The 20029-nt window shown below is 39.9% G+C and overlaps 1 protein-coding gene across 1 annotated transcript in view; it reads left to right on the plus strand.

The window, feature by feature from the left end:
- The first annotated feature begins 143 nt into the window (after nucleotides 1–143).
- Nucleotides 144–20029, plus strand: part of TNFAIP8 (TNF alpha induced protein 8) — a 59960-nt gene continuing 40074 nt past the window's right edge. Inside the window, exon 1 of the mRNA XM_080362372.1 lies at nucleotides 144–201. Coding sequence (XP_080218498.1) covers nucleotide 201 — 1 coding nt within the window. The 5' untranslated portion in view covers nucleotides 144–200. The remainder of the gene's footprint in view (nucleotides 202–20029) is intronic.

The raw sequence follows: 20029 nt of genomic DNA on the forward strand, positions 1-20029 counted from the left end.
CCCTGCTCTTCCTCTCCGGGGCGGGCGGCGGCGCCGGGCGGGCAGAGCCGCCCCCTCCCGCCCGCCAGGGTCGCGCCCCGCCCCGCGGCGTGAGGAGCCGGGGCTGCCTCTGCCGCGCCCGCACCGCTTCGGCAGCGCCGCTCCCGCCGCTCCCGCCGCCAGCCCCGAGGAGGCGCCGCCGCCCCCGCCCGCGCCCACACAGTAAGTGCCGCCGCTCCGCGCTGGGCAGCCCCCTCCCCTGCGCGCCGGGGGAAGGAGCGGGGGGCGGCAGCAGCTGCCCCGCCGCAGGGTGGGCCCGCGCCAGCGGACTCTCCGCGTCCGGGCGGGCTGGGGCCTGGCAGCCCGGTGGCGCCCCGGGAGCCTCCCCGCCGAGGGGGCGGCTGTGGGGGCCTGGCCGCCCGGCGGCCGCGGGCGGTGTGTCCCGGGCCGGCGCTGGAGAGCGGAGCTGGGCTTCCAGCGGCGCCCCGGAGTTACTCCGCTTTCAGCGTGGGTCCAAAATGCGGGTGGCCCGGACGGAACTGCGGGACCCCCCGCGGGGCCGGGGCGCGTCGCTGCCGCCTCCTGCCCCGGCGGCTCCCGGCGCGGCGGAGCCCGAGCTCCGCCTCGGAGCGGCTCTCCAGGTGGGAGCTGCCCAAAACACTCGTTGGGAGTTTCGTCACGCAAAAAGTGTATTTGGGTGAAAGCTGTGCGTGGGTTTCTGTGCAAGGAACCCTAACTGCCTGTCTTCCCTATGTCGCTCTTGCGGGGCAGCTTTCTGCTTTTCTTCAGCAATATTTAGGCTTTCGCCCGAAGGGAGCCGTCCTGCTTGTCAGAGTGTGCTTGAGCACGCTTTGAGCAGATCTGTAGCTCTTGGAGCAGAGGCAGCAGGCATGGTGAGGTGGCTGGATTCTGCATAGTGCTGGTGGAAGACAAACTTTTCTGAGATACGAGAGTTTGTTTCTCAAATACTGGTGCCAAAATTCTGCTAGTAAAATCAGTTTCTATCTTAATTACATACTGCTAGTTAAATGAGAGACATATCACGGTTCAGTGTGGGATTTACCTTCTTGGAAACCTGGATGGTCAGACTTCCCATGCTGGAGGTCTCTGTGTCCCCAGAGGTGCATGTTCACAATCTTGAGCGCACGTATGCACCCGTAAAGCAAAATGCAGTCCAAATGGTGCTGCGCTCCGCACATGTCTTGTTTCAGTTATGCTCCTTTGCACGTTATTTCACGTAACTGACTAGTGAAACTACTCACGTTACAAACTGCCTGGTCGAAACTTCTCCGGGCAGTCAGATTCACCAGGTGAGGAGCTGTCGGTTGCACTCGCTGGCTGGGTTAACTGCTGCCAGCTCTGCCTGTCTCTTGCCAGCTCTGAATAGGAAATTTTCTTTGGAAGAGCACTGTTAGCATAGCCGAGCGCTTGCAGCCCTTGCGAGAGCGCGCTAGCCTTTTGGCTGCCACAGACCACAGGTCTGGTCTGAAAAGCATTGCTGGTCTGAACCTCATCGCCTGTGGGCATCACTGCGCGATCCAGAGTCGCTGTTCCTCATCAGCAGACCCGGGGCGGGTGTTGTATGGGCAGCACAGACTGTGCCGTATCTGGAAAGGCATCGCGCCTAGACGGGTCCTGATGGTGCACACCCTTCCTGTTCCCATGGTGGGAAGCACGATAGATTAGAAGTGTGTTGTTTAAAAACACAGTGAAAAGCCACTGACACTGCATATTGCTTATAACTCTTCAATTTAATGGCTTTGGTGGGAATCTTTATTTCTTTGTGGCGGAAGTTTCTCATGGTTATTTCTGCTTTCAGTAATTAGCATTTTACTAAACTTTTGAGATTATGCAAGTCTGAGCTATTATAACTTGAAATTAGGCTCAATGCATTCCCTTCCTCATCATGGTACTTACATTGTTGCTATGTGTTAATAGTGCAAAAATGTAACATACCTGTTTGCTGCCCTCAAAGTTTTAACTTAATTAAGCAAGCACATGATGCACATACTGCATGTTACATGAACAGGATACATTTTTACCTTGTCTACATTTAAAATATGGTAATGAGGAGGGGGGAGAACCTCCTCAAGGGAATCACCTACTCGGGCATTAGGAGGTGTTCACGTGTTCCTTGCTGCTTCATCCCATAAGTCTGTTTTCTAAGTGGTGGGAATCATCTGCTGTCTGTCAAATAACCATGTGAAAGTTGGCTCTAAACAGGAATTGGTAGGAAAAGAAATCCAGAGAGAACAGACAGAAAGTGTTTTGCAGTGGGAGGAGGCCCAAGCCTTTTATTTGGAAAACAAAATTTGGTGAACTTGGAACATGCTTAGAAGCAGGAAGGAGGAACTAAAATGTTTTAGTACATTTACATACCTTTTTTTTTTTTTAATCTGGAAGGGAATTTCACATGAAATATTCTAAAAATAAAAGTCGAAGTGCAGATACTTGCAGGGGCACAAAACACTGGGGCTTGAAATGGAAGTCGCTCGCTGTTCGCCCTGACAACAGGAAGCTGCTCATTTCCGTTAAATAGTAACTAGCCTAATCTTACTAAACGTAGATTTCAGTGTACTTTGTAGGTTAATTTGCCTATTTTGAGTTTTCTTTAGATACTTTCTGCTACGCAAAGAATAATAATTGTTGCTGCAAATGGCTGAGGAAATAATCAAATGGTTGAGAAATCTCAGCCTTGGTGAGCTTCTTATTTCACTATGTCAAGACGAGTCCTCCAAGTGTTGGACAGTAAAATGCCTAATAATCTTTAAAGCAGATAATGTGTCTCTACAGATTATTTTTATATGAATAACAAAACTACTGAATAACAAAGTATGGTATGTCAACAGTAGCTGATCTGAGAGAAGTTACGTGTTCACAATGAATTATATGTCAGGTTGCAGATGGTCACTCTTTATTTTACCTCTTAATATGGATTTTGACCTAGCATTTTTTGTTTATTTTAAATTTTATTAATTCCTATACATGAAACAGTGAAAAGATAAAAAGGGGAAAAAAAGTTACCAAGTGATATTCGTCATGACTTTAACCTTGGATATACCCATGTAAATTACCTGCTTAATCTAAATGGTTGGTAGTATGTTTTCCATAGTTTTTACTGTATTGACTACCTTCTAGCAGCTTTGTCTATTGTCTGGGTAAATTTGGTTTATAGCTTCTTACACCACTGAGATATAATACAACACATTTGGACTGTATTTTGCTTACTTTGTGGGTTTTTTTTCTTTCTCTGCCTCCTTTCCCTCCCTTTCTTCCTTTTCCTCTTTTTTTTCCTTCCTCTCTTTTTTCCTTTCTCTCTCTTCCTCTTGTTCTTTTGTTTTGGTTTGGTTTTCCCTTTATAGGTGCACTTCTTTCAGTTCCTTGTATTTCCCACCTTCAGGTAGATCATTCAATCTTCTTTCATCTTCCTCCCACTGACAAATTCCATATGCTTTGTTTAAGTTAGGTTTTGTGGATCAGAGGAACAAAACACAATTTAACTGAAAATTAAATATATGGGAAGAAGTTGCTCACAGGGAAAGTACACCTTGTATACAGTATATCTTGAACAAGCGTCAAGACATTGCAGTGGCATGTATCTCAATTTAACAAATTCTAGTACTCTTGTCTGTTGTTTGAAGTATCGATACACAGCACGTGGTGCTCTAGGAGCTGATGATTTAATGACAAAGTAACTTAGGGACTTTTTAGAGTTGGTTTGGAGTTTTTTACTGTCTCAATGCTCACAGCCATGTTGTCTATTTGGTCTGTAATAGAAATGTTTGCAACATATTTCGACTCTGATGTAGTGGAAAATCTAGCCCTCTTTACTTGAGACTGGGTTTGTTATCAAAGAAAGTGAGTATGGCTTGAAATTAGTTACGGGTTGTGTTTTTTCCTTTGCCTCCAGTATTTCAGATCACAAGACCCAGAATAAACACTATGTGTGGTCAAGTAGACGTCAAGATGGCTTTCCGTCAGTTAGGCAGGCAAGCAAGAAGTTTCGGTTGGCATTTTTGCACTCTTTCTTGAGCAATGCTTTGCTCAAAACAGAATTTCCCTTTTTTAACTTAAAGATAGACTGACCTCAACCCGTTAGCTTTGTGCCCAGAGGCTGAGGTATGTATAATTTGCAAAGCAGTAGCACATGCCCGTTTCATTAGCATTTCTAACAAGTCTCAAAGAAAAGTACAGAATACAAGATTTAAATCAGAAGCTGATAATCTTGTGCTCCAGGTGCCATTTTCTGAACTGATCACTGATGTTCTCACCTGGAGACAAAACATTACTTCTTTTTCTTTATTTTACTTTGATGGTTCCTAGCATCTCTGCAGCAGCCTTGAATTTAATAAGGCAGGTGTTTGTAATGGAGTATCAGACCAAATACATACCCTGTAACTTATGCAAGTTACAGGTATTCCTCAATTTCAATTTTGTTTCTGTTTAGTAATGCAGATGGTGAAAAGTAAGAGTCTCAGCTCTTGAGCAAACCTTACAGGGACTTCAGAGGCCTCTTAGATGATAAAACCATTAGTTGTCATTGGTAAATTAATAAGATGTATGTCTGGGATTAAGTCCAGAAGATATCAGTACCAAAATCTGTATTTCTTTCAATGCTTTCTTATTAACTAAAAGCATATCTCCTAAGAGGTAAATTTTAGTATTAAAGTGTTAAATATGTCTGGCTTAATCCAAGATCTCATTTTTCTGGCAGAAACAGAGTTAGGTATATTTAAATATCTAGTTTTGAAGTTCAATTTATACTATCAGATCAACAAAACTAGACAGCTATAAACCCAGCATTTTCTTCCAATTCATGGAATAATGCAGTGAAGAATACAGTAGTGCTATCCTATGGAAATTGGGTTGAGTGCAGTTGTTGCTAACAGTAGTAGTTTGGTTACATGTCTGACCATGAGTGATAGTTGTTAAATGCTCTGGAGAAAGTGTGAGCAAATGGCTGGGATCTTTACAACCGCACCAGAGTGTGTGGCCCATTTCATGTCCATGTCTGGAGGCCTCAGAATACAAAATGAACTGGTGGAAATAATGTCTGACATATGAATTTGATATTTATTACCTGGATCAATAGCCACATCTCTATTGTGTGGTGTTAAGTATTCCTCAATGAATGGCTTAATTTTTGCTTTAGTATCACATCTTAATGGGAGCGTGTCTGAATGCTGTGTCCTTGCTAAGGAGCTGGTCTGGAGAGCAATTCAGGAAATGGAAGGGCAACGCATGCTGTTTTAAACAAAAGTGGCTGGTGTTGAATAGTTGAAGATTTTCTGTCCTTGCTTTCTTTTAATGTTTTCATCAGATATTTAAAATCTAACTTGCTGCTAATAAAATATTTTTATAGAGACAACGTATTTTCTTGTTTGGTGTTTTGTCTTTAAAAGTTAGTGAAGCTCAAATATATCCAGGATTGACTGTCCCAAGTAGCTGAACTGAAGAAAAATCTGTAACTATAGCCCATGGTATTCCTCTGTGTAGCAAATATGTGTAAAAGGAAAGAATATATTAAACTGCAAGGTACTGACAAGTGGGGAAAATAAGCACTAAACTGAGAATGCGTACCTGCACGTGGTTGTCTTCTAACAGCTTTGTCTCTTGTGCTTTGAAGTTGAATATCTAATTTGTGAAGGAAATAAAAAAACCTCTAGTTATCAGTAACTGATTTTTCAAGCCCTCTGTCCTTTCCAGCATCTGTACAACATACAGATTAAGGTCAGAAAACTGGCTGTGTTGGAAGGCACTTTAACTAATAAAGTAATAAGTGATCCAGTAAGGCAAAGACAGTCTTTCATCTGTTAGGGAAAAAAAAAAAAGAAGTGTTTAAAAAGAGACAGTAATTTTATTTGAAGACATAGTGAAGTGGAGTTTATCAAACCAAATGCCACCACATTTCAGTGATTGATTGGAAAACATGCTGCCTGTAACCACCCCGATTCTCCGGGCAAATGAGTTTTCCTTTAGTTTCTAGCTGAGGTTGTTTTGGACCCAATGCCCATACAGCAGTGTCAACCACTTCCACTTTGATGGGTAGTACTGAATTATCAAAGGTAAGTTTGCATTAATGCAGAATATTATACTTGCCTGAATAACTTACTTTAGCTACACGTGCAGCTGAAGTTCTGGAAGCTAACCTGGAAATCCTTAAAAAGAGATGTTAAAAAGTAGGTTTAACGTGATGAGGAGCGTTCTCTGTCAGCAGTCTGTTGGTTGGGTGTGCTAGCTAGCACTCCAGCCATAAATATATTGCTGCTGTGACTCAGTCCTAAAAGAAACAAAATCTTCACTTCCTGCTGTTGCCAGTTCTGCAGAAATCTAAGACATAGTGAAGTTGTTGGTGTCACTGTAATACTGATGACAGGAGCAGGGGGGAAATAATCTGTACTGTTTTCTTATCGACATGGGCATTGAAAATGTCTACCTTTATATTGGAGTTGGCCACTAAAATAGAAGGTTTGTCTGGACTCATAAATCTTCCACTGTGCTATTCTGATTTCAAAACTTGTGTTATGCAGCAGATAATTTTTATCCATAAATGGTCCACTGTGTAGGAGAGGCCTTATCCTATCCCCACCAGACATAAATACTGAAATGCTCCTGAAATATGATTCAACTTTTTTGTTACAGTGTCTGAAGTAAATAACTGCCTCTTGACTTACTGGAAACATTCTAGTGTTATTTTTCGACAAATAGTTATGAAGGGGTTTTGGGTGCTGCCTTGCGTTGGGTAATGAAGAGGAAGTTGCTGCTGCATTAATTACTATCAAGAAAGCATTACAGTTTAAAATGAAGCGGCCAGTTTTTAGAGCTCTCTCTGCTGCACTGTGATTAACTAATATGAAATATGCAGCAAAATTTTACCTCCATCTCTCCCCAAACACTTTGTAGATTTTTGGATTACTTAGTGTGGTTTCAGAATGTTGTAGAGAGGTACCAGTCGTTACTGGAATGTACCTGTGACTTTCTGACTCAGCTGCTGCAGAAGGTACTCTCCAAGTGGTGAGTATGCGCAGGCATAAAAAGCCTAGAATAAAGGTATAGTTAAATATCCTGCAATTAAGCCCTGATGGTTGAGCCACGTTAGAATAGGCATAATTAGATACGCATTTATTTATTATATCCTTACACTTTTTTGGTAGAGGAGTATTTGTTTTGTATATTTGCTTAGGCTACTTTCTTTAATGTATTAAAGTAATTTTCAAGTACTGTGGATGAACCTTTGCCCACCTTCAGCTCATCCCACATTTTTTCTCCTCAATCGGGAGCATAAATGATATATTTTGTCAGCTGGACTTGAGCTGAATTTTTTATTTCATGCTTCTTTGCATAGTGAAGCAAAAGTAAACAAAGATTGTTCAGCAAATATATTGTGTTTTTATTTTTTTTGTCTAATTCCAGCTCATCTTCATGTTTTATAGCAAATAAATGTTGATATCAAGATTTTATCTGATCCTACTGTGTGTTGTACTGTCTTTGTGGCTACTAACTGCAGAATTGTTTTATTTAAAAATAAATCCGCTTTCAAGGATATCTTTCCAACCTACTTAGAGCTTCATGCTCCTTGATATATTTTAATTGTTGAGTTTATATAGAAGAAAATAATTTTCTACCTTTGGATCTTTAACTTGCAGTGTTTGGGGTTCCAGACATAAACCCTGTCTCTCAAGTAGTCTAGACTTGGGCTTATTTATGGTATTGCAAACACTTTCAGATGTTTTATCTTTTTGGTATGACTGGAATGATTTTGTAAACAGCTGGGGGGGGGCGGGTCAAGTGGCATGTGGAGCTTAATTATGCTTTTTATGAGATTAAAAAGTAGAAGCCTTTTGGATAAGATACAGAGAAGAGAAGAAAAATGTAAATAGAGGGAAGATCAAGGGAGAAAAGGCTGTGTTCATTTTAGGGGCTTTGCACTTTGCTTAGCTGTCCAAAACTTTGTAAGTCAAGTTTGAAGAGTCAGTTGATAACCTTTATCTTTAGTTGTTTAGTGATGGCTGTTATTACAGAGAAATATGGAATAATACATCTCAAGGGCTTTTTTTGTATCTGTGCTATTCTTGAAAGTTTTCTGTAACGAAAATCAACACAGCACTTTTGTGTAACAATATCAAGAAGCTGTGTTGTTTTATTTTAATATTAACCTTGTGGTGCAAACTGACTCTCTTGAATTTGAGCTGAAGGACATATTTGCATTGGTGGGATAACACGTCTAATATTTCGTATTTCCCCCCTCCCTTACTTTTCTTAGAAGTTAATATAAGCAATTCTATAAAATATGTGAAGTCCGTATGTAGGGATATCTGCTGCTGAAGTCTTAAATGGATTCAAGATGATCATAGCAAAGTTTTTTTGAACACCTTCCTGTGTTTTCCCAGATTTTCAGAAAAATTTAAACACACTGAGGGGGAAACTAATGGCTTTTTTCTGTATTCTTTTCTTTTATCACTAAGTAATATTTAATATAAAGAATACTGTGGATAAATAATAGAATGCTTTAGCCTCTTGTCAGATGAAATAATGAAATAAGACAATACAGATCTGTTACTACAAACAGTGTAATGAGAATCTTCATACATTTTTTTAGTTGTCAGCCTTTGTTTTTCCCCAGTAGCTGACAACATATAGATGGAGTTGTTTCTCCTTTGAAGATGTCATTCTGGAAACTGTTCATAGGATACTTCTGTATTTCCACAAATTTCACATCAAGATCTTATTTGCTACTTTATGTGAATTCAATTGATTATTTCCAGGCACATTCACTTAATTTATTATCAGTTAAATTGTTCATTGTAGTACTTTAGTGTACTAGATTAGCATCATGTTATTGAAAAACAGCTCTGCAAATCGAGTTTTGCAAAACTTATTTAAAGTTACATTTACCATTAAATAATAGCTGAAATTGGATTAATCTTCAAATTGTAGAGAAATCTATGTAATCCACACTGTGAATTTGTGTTGTATTGCAAAACACCACACTGGCTGGTGATGCAGAAAGTATGCTGACTGCAACAGAATGCTTTTGTGCAGCTTTGCTAGCAGTGTTTACTATACAAGTGGTATATGCAGGTGGATGCTTTAAAGTCACTTGAAATATGAGCTTTGTTGTTAATACCAGGAAGATAAGTGGGGGAATAGGTGAGGAGGAGTCATGAATGTGAAGTCAGTGATAGGCAATAAAATACTGTGTACATTTTTCTTTATTCCTGTAACGTGTTCAAATACAATCTCAGATGATAGGCAGTTCATACATTTCTTCTGCCTCAGATACTAGGCTGGGTAGGAGAGATTATTACAAGAAGAGCCGTCTTTTGAAAGCATGTTCTAGGTGACATCAGAAGATGAAGAGCACAGGATGTGGTCCTTAGTATTACCTACAGTTTGTGCAGTGCTGTCTGCCTGATCTCACATCCCTAAAAACTGGTTGTTTGCCCATGGTTTCCATTAAGCTTTGTGTAAGTTATTTTTAGTTACCTGTAGATTTTTAGAAGTTTCTCGCTATTTCAGCATACTGTTATTTAATGACTTTCTTTAAAATTTAAGACATTTAAAAAAATAAACCCCATATTTGTGTATAGGTTCTGCTTTACAAGAAGTATCCAGTTCTGTGTATCAAGCCAGGCGATTGGTTTTGGTGATCATAGAACATGAAAATCTTTTCATAGTTTTTGGGTCCAGCTGATGAGGAGTCAGCAATTGAAACCTATAAAACCTGCAAGGGCCTAAAACCAGTGTATATGCTGCTCCTACGTACACAGGAAACCATGTCACAAAACCAGCCCTATTTTCTGATCAAGTATGAGAGGTTGTATGTAGGTGACTGTGTTTGGAGAAGGAGAGTGTGTTGCTACCGTGGACTTCGAAATTTAGTTTTAAAATTATAGGAAAGCAGATCTCCATACTAGCCAAGTTTAAATGAAGCATGCACCACTTAAGAAGCTATTAGTTTTACATGTGAGAAAAGCAGCACAGGAGTCTACAGCTAAAAAATGCTGTTGGGACCAATTTCACGTTTATTTGCCTTACAACCACATTGTTTAGAAAGTGAATAGTTATAGCATAAGCCTCAAAATTGTTGTTCTGTGTCTTGATGGCAATAAATACATTGATGGAAAAAAATGGCAGTTAACAGGCGAAGTGATAATTAAATAATTAGTTAGGAGGACTAAATTCACAACTTGATCCAATACTGGGACAGGGATAAAAAAAAAGTCTTGAGGAGCTTAAATGAACTTCTTGAGACCAAAAAAAGACTGAAAATAAACCTTCATGTACATTCAAGCTTTTTTTTTTCCTTAATGTGAAGAGCTCAATATCACCGTAGCAATGTAACGTGAAGGTAACCAAAAACGTTTGACTACTGTGCCAGGCAGAAAAGAGGTCATTCCCAAAGCCTCACCATGCTACAGAAGAAGTGGTTTAGATATTCAGTTTGACAGTCTGAAACTATCTGACAGTGCATTTTTTTCTATGCTCAGTCAGCTCAGGGCTTGCTATGTGAAAGTGGTACAATCAGTGAACTAAAGCTTTCCTGCATATTACTTCTGGTTTGGGTGGATATGAGTTGAAAACAGTTCAGGGAGTTTCACTGCAGTATAAATGTGTTGAAGGTACACTGGCTGCAGAGTACATGTGTGCCTCAAGAAAACAGGCAGACCCCATCTGTAGCATTAATTGAACCTCATGACTGGGACAAAACTGTGTGAGGGTCAGTAGCCACGTGGGGCCTTGGACGTGTGGAGCAGAAGCACCTGATGTGCTGGGACTGCTGTGAGGAGCCCGCATCATTGAGAGGTGGCCTGCACAGGGGCAGGTGCACCATGTACAGTGCCTTGCAAAGCTGTCACACGTGTCATGAGATTGTGGTTATCTATCCAGACCAACCATCTGTAGCCCTCCAGTATCAAACTGGGGTATTTGTGTCTCCTGTATTCAGGAGCATAACCAAGTACAAATCTGAGGTTATGCTGCACAGTCGAGGGAAATGAACATTTTGGCTGGGGCTGCTACACAGACAGCATGAAGAGCGGTGACCATCGCTTAATTTCATCCACTCAGGTAAATTCAACTGAAGTTCCCTCAAGGGCAACGCTACTATGCCTGACTGATTTGGAGGCAATTTGTTCAGATGCTTAGTGTAGCTGCAGGGTAGCCCTGAAAATAGTATGCCTTAAGCTTGTTTATACCTTCAACAAGACCGTATTGTAATGATGATTTTCAAGCTATGGAGTGAGTGCTGCTTGCTGAAAGCTATGTAAGCTGCTAACAGAAACCTTTCGCAGTCAGAGCTGGGGAAATCCTGTACTCTGAACAACGCCCATCCCAATATCAACCTCTTTTGTTGAAAGTACTAGGAAAACAATAACTTTCTCCAAAATTAAACATACAAAGATCTGTTAGACCCTGCTAGAGTTTTCATTTAAAAAGGAAATTGTGACATTATCTACTCTATTCTCTTCATATGGCCACAGAGCATTTTTGACCTCTTGTTCCAGTCACCAGTGCTGGTCACCTCAGTTTGGCATTGCAGTCCTTTTTGAGCAGCTGAAGACCAGATCACCGAAACAGATCTACTTGAGAAATTAATAGCTCTCAAACAATAGTTTAATGGTATTTCCCTGGCATGTATATCTGTCTCTGTCTGTTCAAATAGCATGGTGGTCAAGTAACTAGCTGTCAGAACTCAACATAGCGAAGTTGTATCTAAGTATAGCTGATTCGAGAGCTGCAGCATCCGTTTTGTCTGATGACAGTTTTAGGAGATGTACTGTTGAACGTACCCATGTGAAAGATGTTGGAGACATATGGTGGGTGATGGCAGAGGACTGTGGGGTACGTCTGAGTGTGATGGGCTCCCGCAGCTCCCGTTACTGCTGACTCCTGGGATTCCCGGTGTGTGCTGAGCCTGCAGCAGAGCACAGCACCAGATGATCACATCCCAAAGATCATGCTCCTCTATCTGAAAATTTCAGCTGAACACAGTAAGGATTGAAATAGGAAATCAGTCTGTACAAACATGATTATTGTGCAGCTGTTATTCCATAATACTTAATGTGTGGCAGCTTATAGCAAAACTAAACTCTTGTTTTGGATCTGAATTTTGAAATGAAGCTTTCAATGCAGGATTGTTTTGAGAGAATGAAAGTCAAGTGCTTCAAAAACATGACTTTTTTTTTTTTCTTTAAAAATTCTTCAGGGTGTGGTATTTGTGCATAATTTAATTTTTAGCTGTAAACAGGCATAGACAGAGTAGTTCTGATAGTTAAAATGGGAATCCCAAGGCTATTCACAAATTCCTGTAGTTTAGGAAAAAAAATTAAAACAATGATCTTTTGGCAGCCCATCTTAACAACCAAAAGAAAATGGGAAGATAAATTAATGAAGTTATTCTGACATAAGCTAGTGAAATAACAAGATGAAATTCAGAAACTGTGGAAAGACTTCAGGCCTATTCCCTTAATACCTCCTTTGTTTGTTTAAGTGCTCTAAAGGAAGTATAATAATTTTATACCCATCTATTCTTGTAGTACCTTTGGCACTATACATGTGCATGTTTATGTACATGCAAGTGTTTAGTCTGACTAGCAAGTTTTACAGTTCCTCTTGTTTGTGTAATCCTTCCATATAGGACTCATACTGAATTCTTCTTTCCTGTGCTTTTCTGCTCCAGAAAACACCTGGAGATATTTAAATAGTGTAAGATGAAAGCAGCCCAAGATGACCCAGTAAGAAATAATCGTCACAAAAGGAAAACTGGTTCCTTTTTGAGTACATAAAATATTTTCTTGACAGTAGAGATGTGTAAGTGAATTATTCCTGGTGGCAATAGAGCTGGTTGTTTGATCCAGGGTAAATGTTTACAGATGTTGAAGTATTGGCTGTTTGAACAAATCTAAACCAAGCTGAAAGAGTCTGGTGGAAGAAAGCATTATCTGGGAAATTTTAAGGTTCTTTTATTTAACATGACTGCAAGAGTTCAGACTTTTCTTTGTTTGGATAAACTTCCATATTGCCAAATAGATGTATTTGATTTCTATTGTGTTCTGCAATCATTCAGATGAGGAGTTTTCAGTAAGGGGTAGTATTTGATCTTGAGTATAATTTGAGGTAGTTTTCTTACATAACACATCTATTTTTATGCACAGTTTAACAGGTAATCAATATGAAGCTGAACATTGTTATAAGCAGGGAAGTTTCTCAGACACTTGGTTTTGATGCTTGTTTATTGAATTGATTAATTAAATGTAAAGTGCTTCAAAATTTATCTTTCTCCTATGATTCACATTTGTTCTCTTGACTTTTTGCAGTGTGCCAAATCCTTTGAATTTCTTTGTAACAGCTGCGTGTAGTTACACGTGCACCAAGTAAGTGTAGTGTGTCTGAACGGTGTTCTTTGCTGCATTAATAAGATACAGAAATTACCGTGATTAAAGCTTTTCAGTGCTTGGGACCACAAGGTAAATTGCTTCTCAAAACCTTTTTTTTTTTTCTTCCTGTTCTCTTAATGTATCACTATAGGACTGAAGAAATTTGCTCAAGATATTCAGACTCTGCGTTGCCATTCTTAACTCTTTGAATATTTTTTAATCAAAACATTAACTTTGAATTTTCTTGAGAAAATGCCTAGTATAGCAATAGTCACAGCATACTAGCATTCTTTTTCTTTCTAGATGGTGTCCTCCCATTTTTATCAGAATCATAGAACCATGGTTTGGGTTGGAAGGGACCTTCAAAGTTCAGCTAGGTCCAACACCCTGCCATGGGCCAGGATATCTTCCACTAGACTAGGTCTCTTTCATAGCCCCATCCAGCCTGGCCTTGAACATTTGCGGGCATCATGAGGCATCCACAACTTCTCTGAGCAGCCTGTTCCAATGTCTCACCACCCTCATTGTAAAACATTTCTTCCTTATACCTGATCTAAAATTACACTCTTTTAGTTTAAAACTCTTGCCCCTTGTCCTGTCACTATGGGCTATGGTAAAAAGTCTCTCTCCATCTTTGTTATAAGCCCTATTTAAGTCTTGAAAGACTGCAAAAAGGTCTCCTCAGAGCTTTCTCTTTTCTCAACTGAACAACCCCAGCTCTCTCAGCCTGTCCTCACGGCAGAGCTGTTCCAGCCCTCTGATCATTTCTGTGGCCTCCTCTGGCCCCTCTCCAGCAGGTCCATGTCTTTCCTATACTGGGGGCTCCAGAGCAGGATCAGCTCTAGGTGGGGTCTCACCAGAGCAGAGCAGAGGGGCAGAATCACATCTCTTGACCTGCTGGCCACGTTCCTTTTGATGCAGCCCAGGATATGGTTGGCTTTCCGGGCTGTGGGTGCCCGCTGCTGGCATGCATCCAATGTTTCATCTTCCAAGTCCTTCTCTTTTATCCTAATGTAGTTTTGGTGGGAATTCCCTTAATCGTATTTAGTACTCTTAGGTGTTCTTATTTAGTATTTAGAAACCCAAATACCATTTTTGCATATGTCTAATAAGTACAGAATGTTAACTTTAAATTGTTTATTTTCAGGGACTGTGTTAAGCAACACATTATAGGTGTTTTATTTATTCAGGAGCTGAAAATACACAGGAGCTGTCTGATTGTTTAAGCTGTTTTCATAGCTACCGTATCATAAGAAAGAAGGTACAAAACATCCTAAGTTTTCTAATTTTCCCTGTTTTTCTTTTAGATTCCTTGTCATGCATATGAATAAATTTATGTTTCCCACCTCAGTCCTTAACCTGTGCAGCTAAAGTGTTACAGGTAGGCAATAGCTGATTCCAAAAAGAAAGGCCCTGTAATGAAAGTCATAAGTTATTCTGCTTTAAAACCTACCAGTCTGTATTATTTTCAGGGAAAGTACACTTAGTTTTGTGAAAAGCAATGCACAGCCTTAATCCTCCAGAAAGGAAAAGCAAGATGAGAACAGTGAAAGTGCTCATTTTCAGATCTGTGTATGGCTTCTGGAAGCTTCAAACAGAAGAGTGTAGTCTATTGGGATAATTCAGAAGAAACAAACAATTCTGTGCACAGTACGACACAGAATTGTTTTTAAAATTTATATACACGAACTGCATTTTTTCATCGGTTCTGTCTGTTTTTATAAGTATTACTTATTTTGGTGGCTTTTTTCCTATGATACCTGTTCACATGTAAAGCAGAGCTTGACTGCAGAAATGCAGGCAGTGATTCCTGGTGTTTGACATTCACAGGTTCCACTTTATAGAAGGTGCTGCTTCAGGGCATGTGCCTCTCCTGTCTTGCAAGAACACCTTTTTTGTTTGTCAGCCATGGGAAGTGAGCACTTTCAGCCCTTTTATGCTTGCTTGGGTAGCTTATGTAGATTGGCAACCTGTTTTTCAGAAAAAAAATTATGGAAATTTGTAACCCTGCAGACAAGTTATTTGCGTAGCCTGGAATGAAATTCTAACAGTAACTCAGAGTAGCAATTAAAGCACCTCCTTGTGTTAACTACAAGGTCTGGCACAGGGTAGCTGTGAGGAAGCATACTTTGTCAAAAGCTATGTAACAAAGAAATTTTACAGAGTGTCCTTCAGGTAATGTCAGTTTTGGTCTTGAATGCATTGAGCTTTGCTAACACTACCTGGTGGTAAAATGACTAGTTAGAGCACATTACAGGAAATGCAGCTGTTTGTCCTCTTGCAAAATAATGAATATATTTGTTGTAGAGACTATGCAAGGAAATGAATCCCATACTAACTAATACTATTTTCTTTACTGGAGAGCTTGAAGTCAGGAAATCTGAACTGTTAAGAAGCTGCTTCAGCCAATGCATATTAAAACCAGCACAAGCTTTCCCAGTCATAGACTGAACTGTCCCGCTGCAGTCATCTGCCACTTTTACTCAGATTCTTCTCTTCCATTGTTTTTCAAATAGAAACTTCAAAAAATCACTTCTCAAGCTTCTTTCCTAAAAGAAGAAACTAAAGGTAAAATCTTTGAAGCCTGTTAAAATAATTTTTGACATGGCAGAAATAGAAAAGTGTCTATGACTTTATTAAATGTTGATAATTTTTTTTTTATTTAGTAGGAAGATACATTTAAATAAATTTTAAATTTAAAAGTGATATTCATAATTTGAAGTAAATCAGAATCAAACTAATGATGGGCAATTTTGTTAGTGCCACTGGCTCTGCAATTTTTAAAAATAATGTTATGTCTCTGGACATAAGTGTCATTGCTGTTTTTCCAGTAGTATTGAATGCTATCCAATTCAATTCATAGAGAATATTTTCTAGTGTTTTATCACTAATTATCTTGCGATGCATGCTAAATATTTTTTTGCTACTGTTTGTGCTGTTAAGTTCTAATCAGGTGACACCTGACAGAATTTTTGCCTTGATTATTACGGCATGCTCTAATTCTTTTTTGTAAGATATGGTTTATAAGAAAGAGGCCTTCTTGTTTTTATGATCCTGTACATACTCATGCCAGTTTCATTAGGCTGGTGGTGGAGTGTTTTAGGAAGAGGTAACTGGAAGAAGCCTGTCTTCTGTGTCTCATATTATGGTCAAATTTTATTTTAATTCTACGTAGGCACTTGCACTCTCTGTACACAGTGGAGGATTGCTCTTGTACTGGAGGTTTCTGAAGTTTAAAGTTTCACTTGGGTTTTTTTGTGGCTGGTCTGTTCTCACATGTTTTCATATCAGCTTCTAAGCTGAAGTAATTATTTCCATTACCTGCTGTTCAGCCTCTGGATGTCTTTTATGCTGAGGTCTTCCGTAATGATCTTGCTTGTCGGAAGAATAAATAAGGCAAATTCTTCTACCTGCTGCTTCAGGATGGGCACTCCTTCCCCTTGACTGCTGCGCTCTTCCTTTGCATTTCCTCTGGTTTGAATTCTGAACAGTGCAGGTACATACATACTTTGATTTACATACATACATATATATGTGTGTCGTAAATAGCATCTCTAGGTAGAGTTCTGACTCTGCTGGAATTCCTTCTCAGGACTATTTTCTTTTCTTACTGGAGAGAGACCGGTGGGTTCCTCTGCTAAGGGTGTCATGGTGCCACAGGTATACACATGGGCATTAACTATCATATTGTGGCAGCATTTCTGGTACATCTTGGAAGAACGATCATCAACATGCAGGCTCATCTGGCTGTGTTACCGTTGGATTGTTATGCACGTTGTTAGCAAACATATGACAGGACATGTTTTTCTTCAAGCTTAGATGTGAAAGCTGGTCCAAGGAGAGTATGTGATGGTGTAGCAGATGTTCTTGGAGCTGAAGGGCCTATTGGGCTGTGAGGTCCTGGGTAGATTCAGCCCTGGTATAAGACATGTTCAAGGCTGTGAAGCCTGAACAAAGCAAAAAGAGATGCAGCATGTTTGGCCCTTTCACTTTCTGCGTGTGAGAAACAGTACAGGCTGCTTCGTTATCAAACGGCAAGATTCATTCAGCTGAGCTAATTGCAAGAATGGTGGAAAATCTGTGGAGGAGTGAAGTTATCCTTGTTTCAAGCAAATAAGGTTAAATAGTATTTGTTTTGAGCACACACTGCCAAGGCAGCTGCTCATCTAGAGTTGGCTTGAGGGTGCAGAAGACCCAGTTTAATAATCTAAATACCCAGACACCTGGAGGGAAGCTCAAGGATATTTGTTTATATGGAAAAATACATTTCAAGCACCAACAGGTGATGAGATTGTGGGTATGTGAGCCTCAAAGGAAGTCTGTGATGTGAGCATTGCACTGGTGCAATCCAGGGCTGTTGTGGGAAGGGGTTCTCGTGTTGTATTCTTGTCCACTTCCTCCAGCAGAACTGAATACCATGCAGTGGAATGGATGATTGCTGAATTTAACAGGATCAGTCATTGATGCTGACAAGGTGTGTATGATGCAATGACAGCCAAACTAGAGACTTTGTCATGGCAGGCCTGAATTTGGGTCTTGAGATGTTCAAAATGCTGGCAGGTTGGATGCAGGGTGAGTAGATAGAACGAAATGCAATGTAGCTAGAAAAAGCTGTTGAAGGCCAGTAGTGACCACTATTTATTAAGCACCCTTAATGCCTGAGTGAATGTAATGGAAATTTGGACTGAGAAATAGGCTACCCAAGAGTAGCATTTTTGGAAAAGATGACATGTTACTTCAAATGCAGGGGTGCCTGTGTAATCAAGCAGTGAAGGATTAGCCATGACAGACACAGCTAAAACACTGGACTGGTAGCTGTGGTCAAGGGCTGAATAATTGAAGGAAATACTGTAATGTGAGTTAATAAAGTTTCAACCTCAGAACAAAAATGAGAGGTGACTGGAACCACTTTTTGACCTCTGTGGTCTCTAATTGGTTAAAGAGATTATGATATTCACTTACCAATGGGTATGGGATAAGAAACAAGGCATCCTTAACCTCATACCATTCAAGCTTTTTGTGGGTTTCTGTAGAAGAACTGAAGTTGTGGTTTATTGTTTAATTGCATACCAAGTGTCTGTGTCATCCTTTGTGTGCAGATAAAAGTGTGTTCATCCCACCATTGTTGCCTTATCTGTTTCAGAGTAGTAACAGATTTGTTGATTTGTCATGATCTTGTGGCACAGGACCTTTTCCTTTTGTTGCCAGTTGTTGATAGCCTCTCTTTGCTGAAGGATTCAAGTGAGTAAGCACTAATTTCACACACATCTTTGTCTGCCAAAAAATGTCATTCAGCCCTGCTCCCGTGCTTGTATTATTTCCCTCCTTGTGTCAGCAGAAACATTCATGTTCATCAGACTGAGGAACCTGATCAGGAGATTGGTTAGCCTTTTTTTCTTTTTATTCCCCAGCAATTTTTTTCCATGAATCAGTGCTACAATCTGGTGTGCCATACAGCTAAACAGACATTTATGCTACCACAGGGAACACTCAGGCAGGGGTGGGAGGAGAAGAGAGAGTTGGTGCAAGATGTCTGAGGTTTGGGAATGGTGCAACCACATCATTTGGAGGTGTTGCTTAAAAGTTTTCTTTCATAAACATCTTTAATTTTTCTTGCACTTAGAAATACTGTGATGTATCCCTTTTCACTGAAACTAATCCTGCTCAGCTTTGTTTGCTTTTTCCTGCATGGTTTGTCTTTCAGTGTTAAGGTTGTCTCTCAGCTTTGTGGGAGGCATCACACAAACGCTCACATTCTTTTGAGGCAACTTTTATTACTGAAGTATTGATTAAGTATGTTGCAAGGTTTAGCCTTACCTAAACTCTAGAAGAAACCTCCTTTTATCCTGATATTTACCTTTCCAGCATTTCCTGTTACCGTTTTTCCTTTAGCAAGTCCACTGTCCAACAATAGCTTTCTATATAGTAAGTCTAGACTGGGAAAGATAGCAGGTCATTTTTCATGTGACTTTTGAGATAACTGTTTCTGAATTATGTTTCAGTTTAATTAACCTCTCTTACTTTAAAAATGTTTCTATAACCTGAAATGCTGCTATAAACTAACAGGCTTGTAGTTCGTTGGGTCACTTTTTTTCCCTTTTACATTCTGCTTTGTTGTTTGCAGTTTTACCATTTTCCTAACTTACGTCCAGTGATGTAATTCTGTAGTGAGCTCTTATGAGTATCTGTCTTCTCAGTGTCAGCAGTGGGAGGGTTGCATTCCAGAATGCATATGAGAAGGGCCAAAGCAGCATCTGTAATCCATGTGTGTGTATTGTGTTTTAGATAAACCCTTTGATGTATAAACATCTCAGTAAATAAATGTGTAGCTGACCTACATATCCATGTCAGAATATTCTTATGTTTATACTCGTAGCCATGCAGAATTTTAAAAATATTCTTCTTTAGCAGTTGTTTAATTGTTTCTGTACAGCTTCTCAATGCAAATGGCAAGTCAGTCCATGTGAAGGAAGCACTGGGATTTTAGAAAATATTTTTTAAAATAACTAAGGGAAGAAAACTGGTAGTGCTTAAACCTGATCTGCAGTCTCTTTTTCAAAATGAATGAAAAAGTTTAAATTATATTATTACTTAAACTGGTAGGACTGAGTCCTCAGTTATTTGCTGCAGTTCTTATTTTTCTGATTCTCTAAAAGCCGTAATACAGATCA

Source organism: Nesoenas mayeri, assembly GCF_963082525.1.
Source record: "Nesoenas mayeri genome assembly, chromosome: Z".
Classification (NCBI taxonomy): domain Eukaryota; kingdom Metazoa; phylum Chordata; class Aves; order Columbiformes; family Columbidae; genus Nesoenas; species Nesoenas mayeri.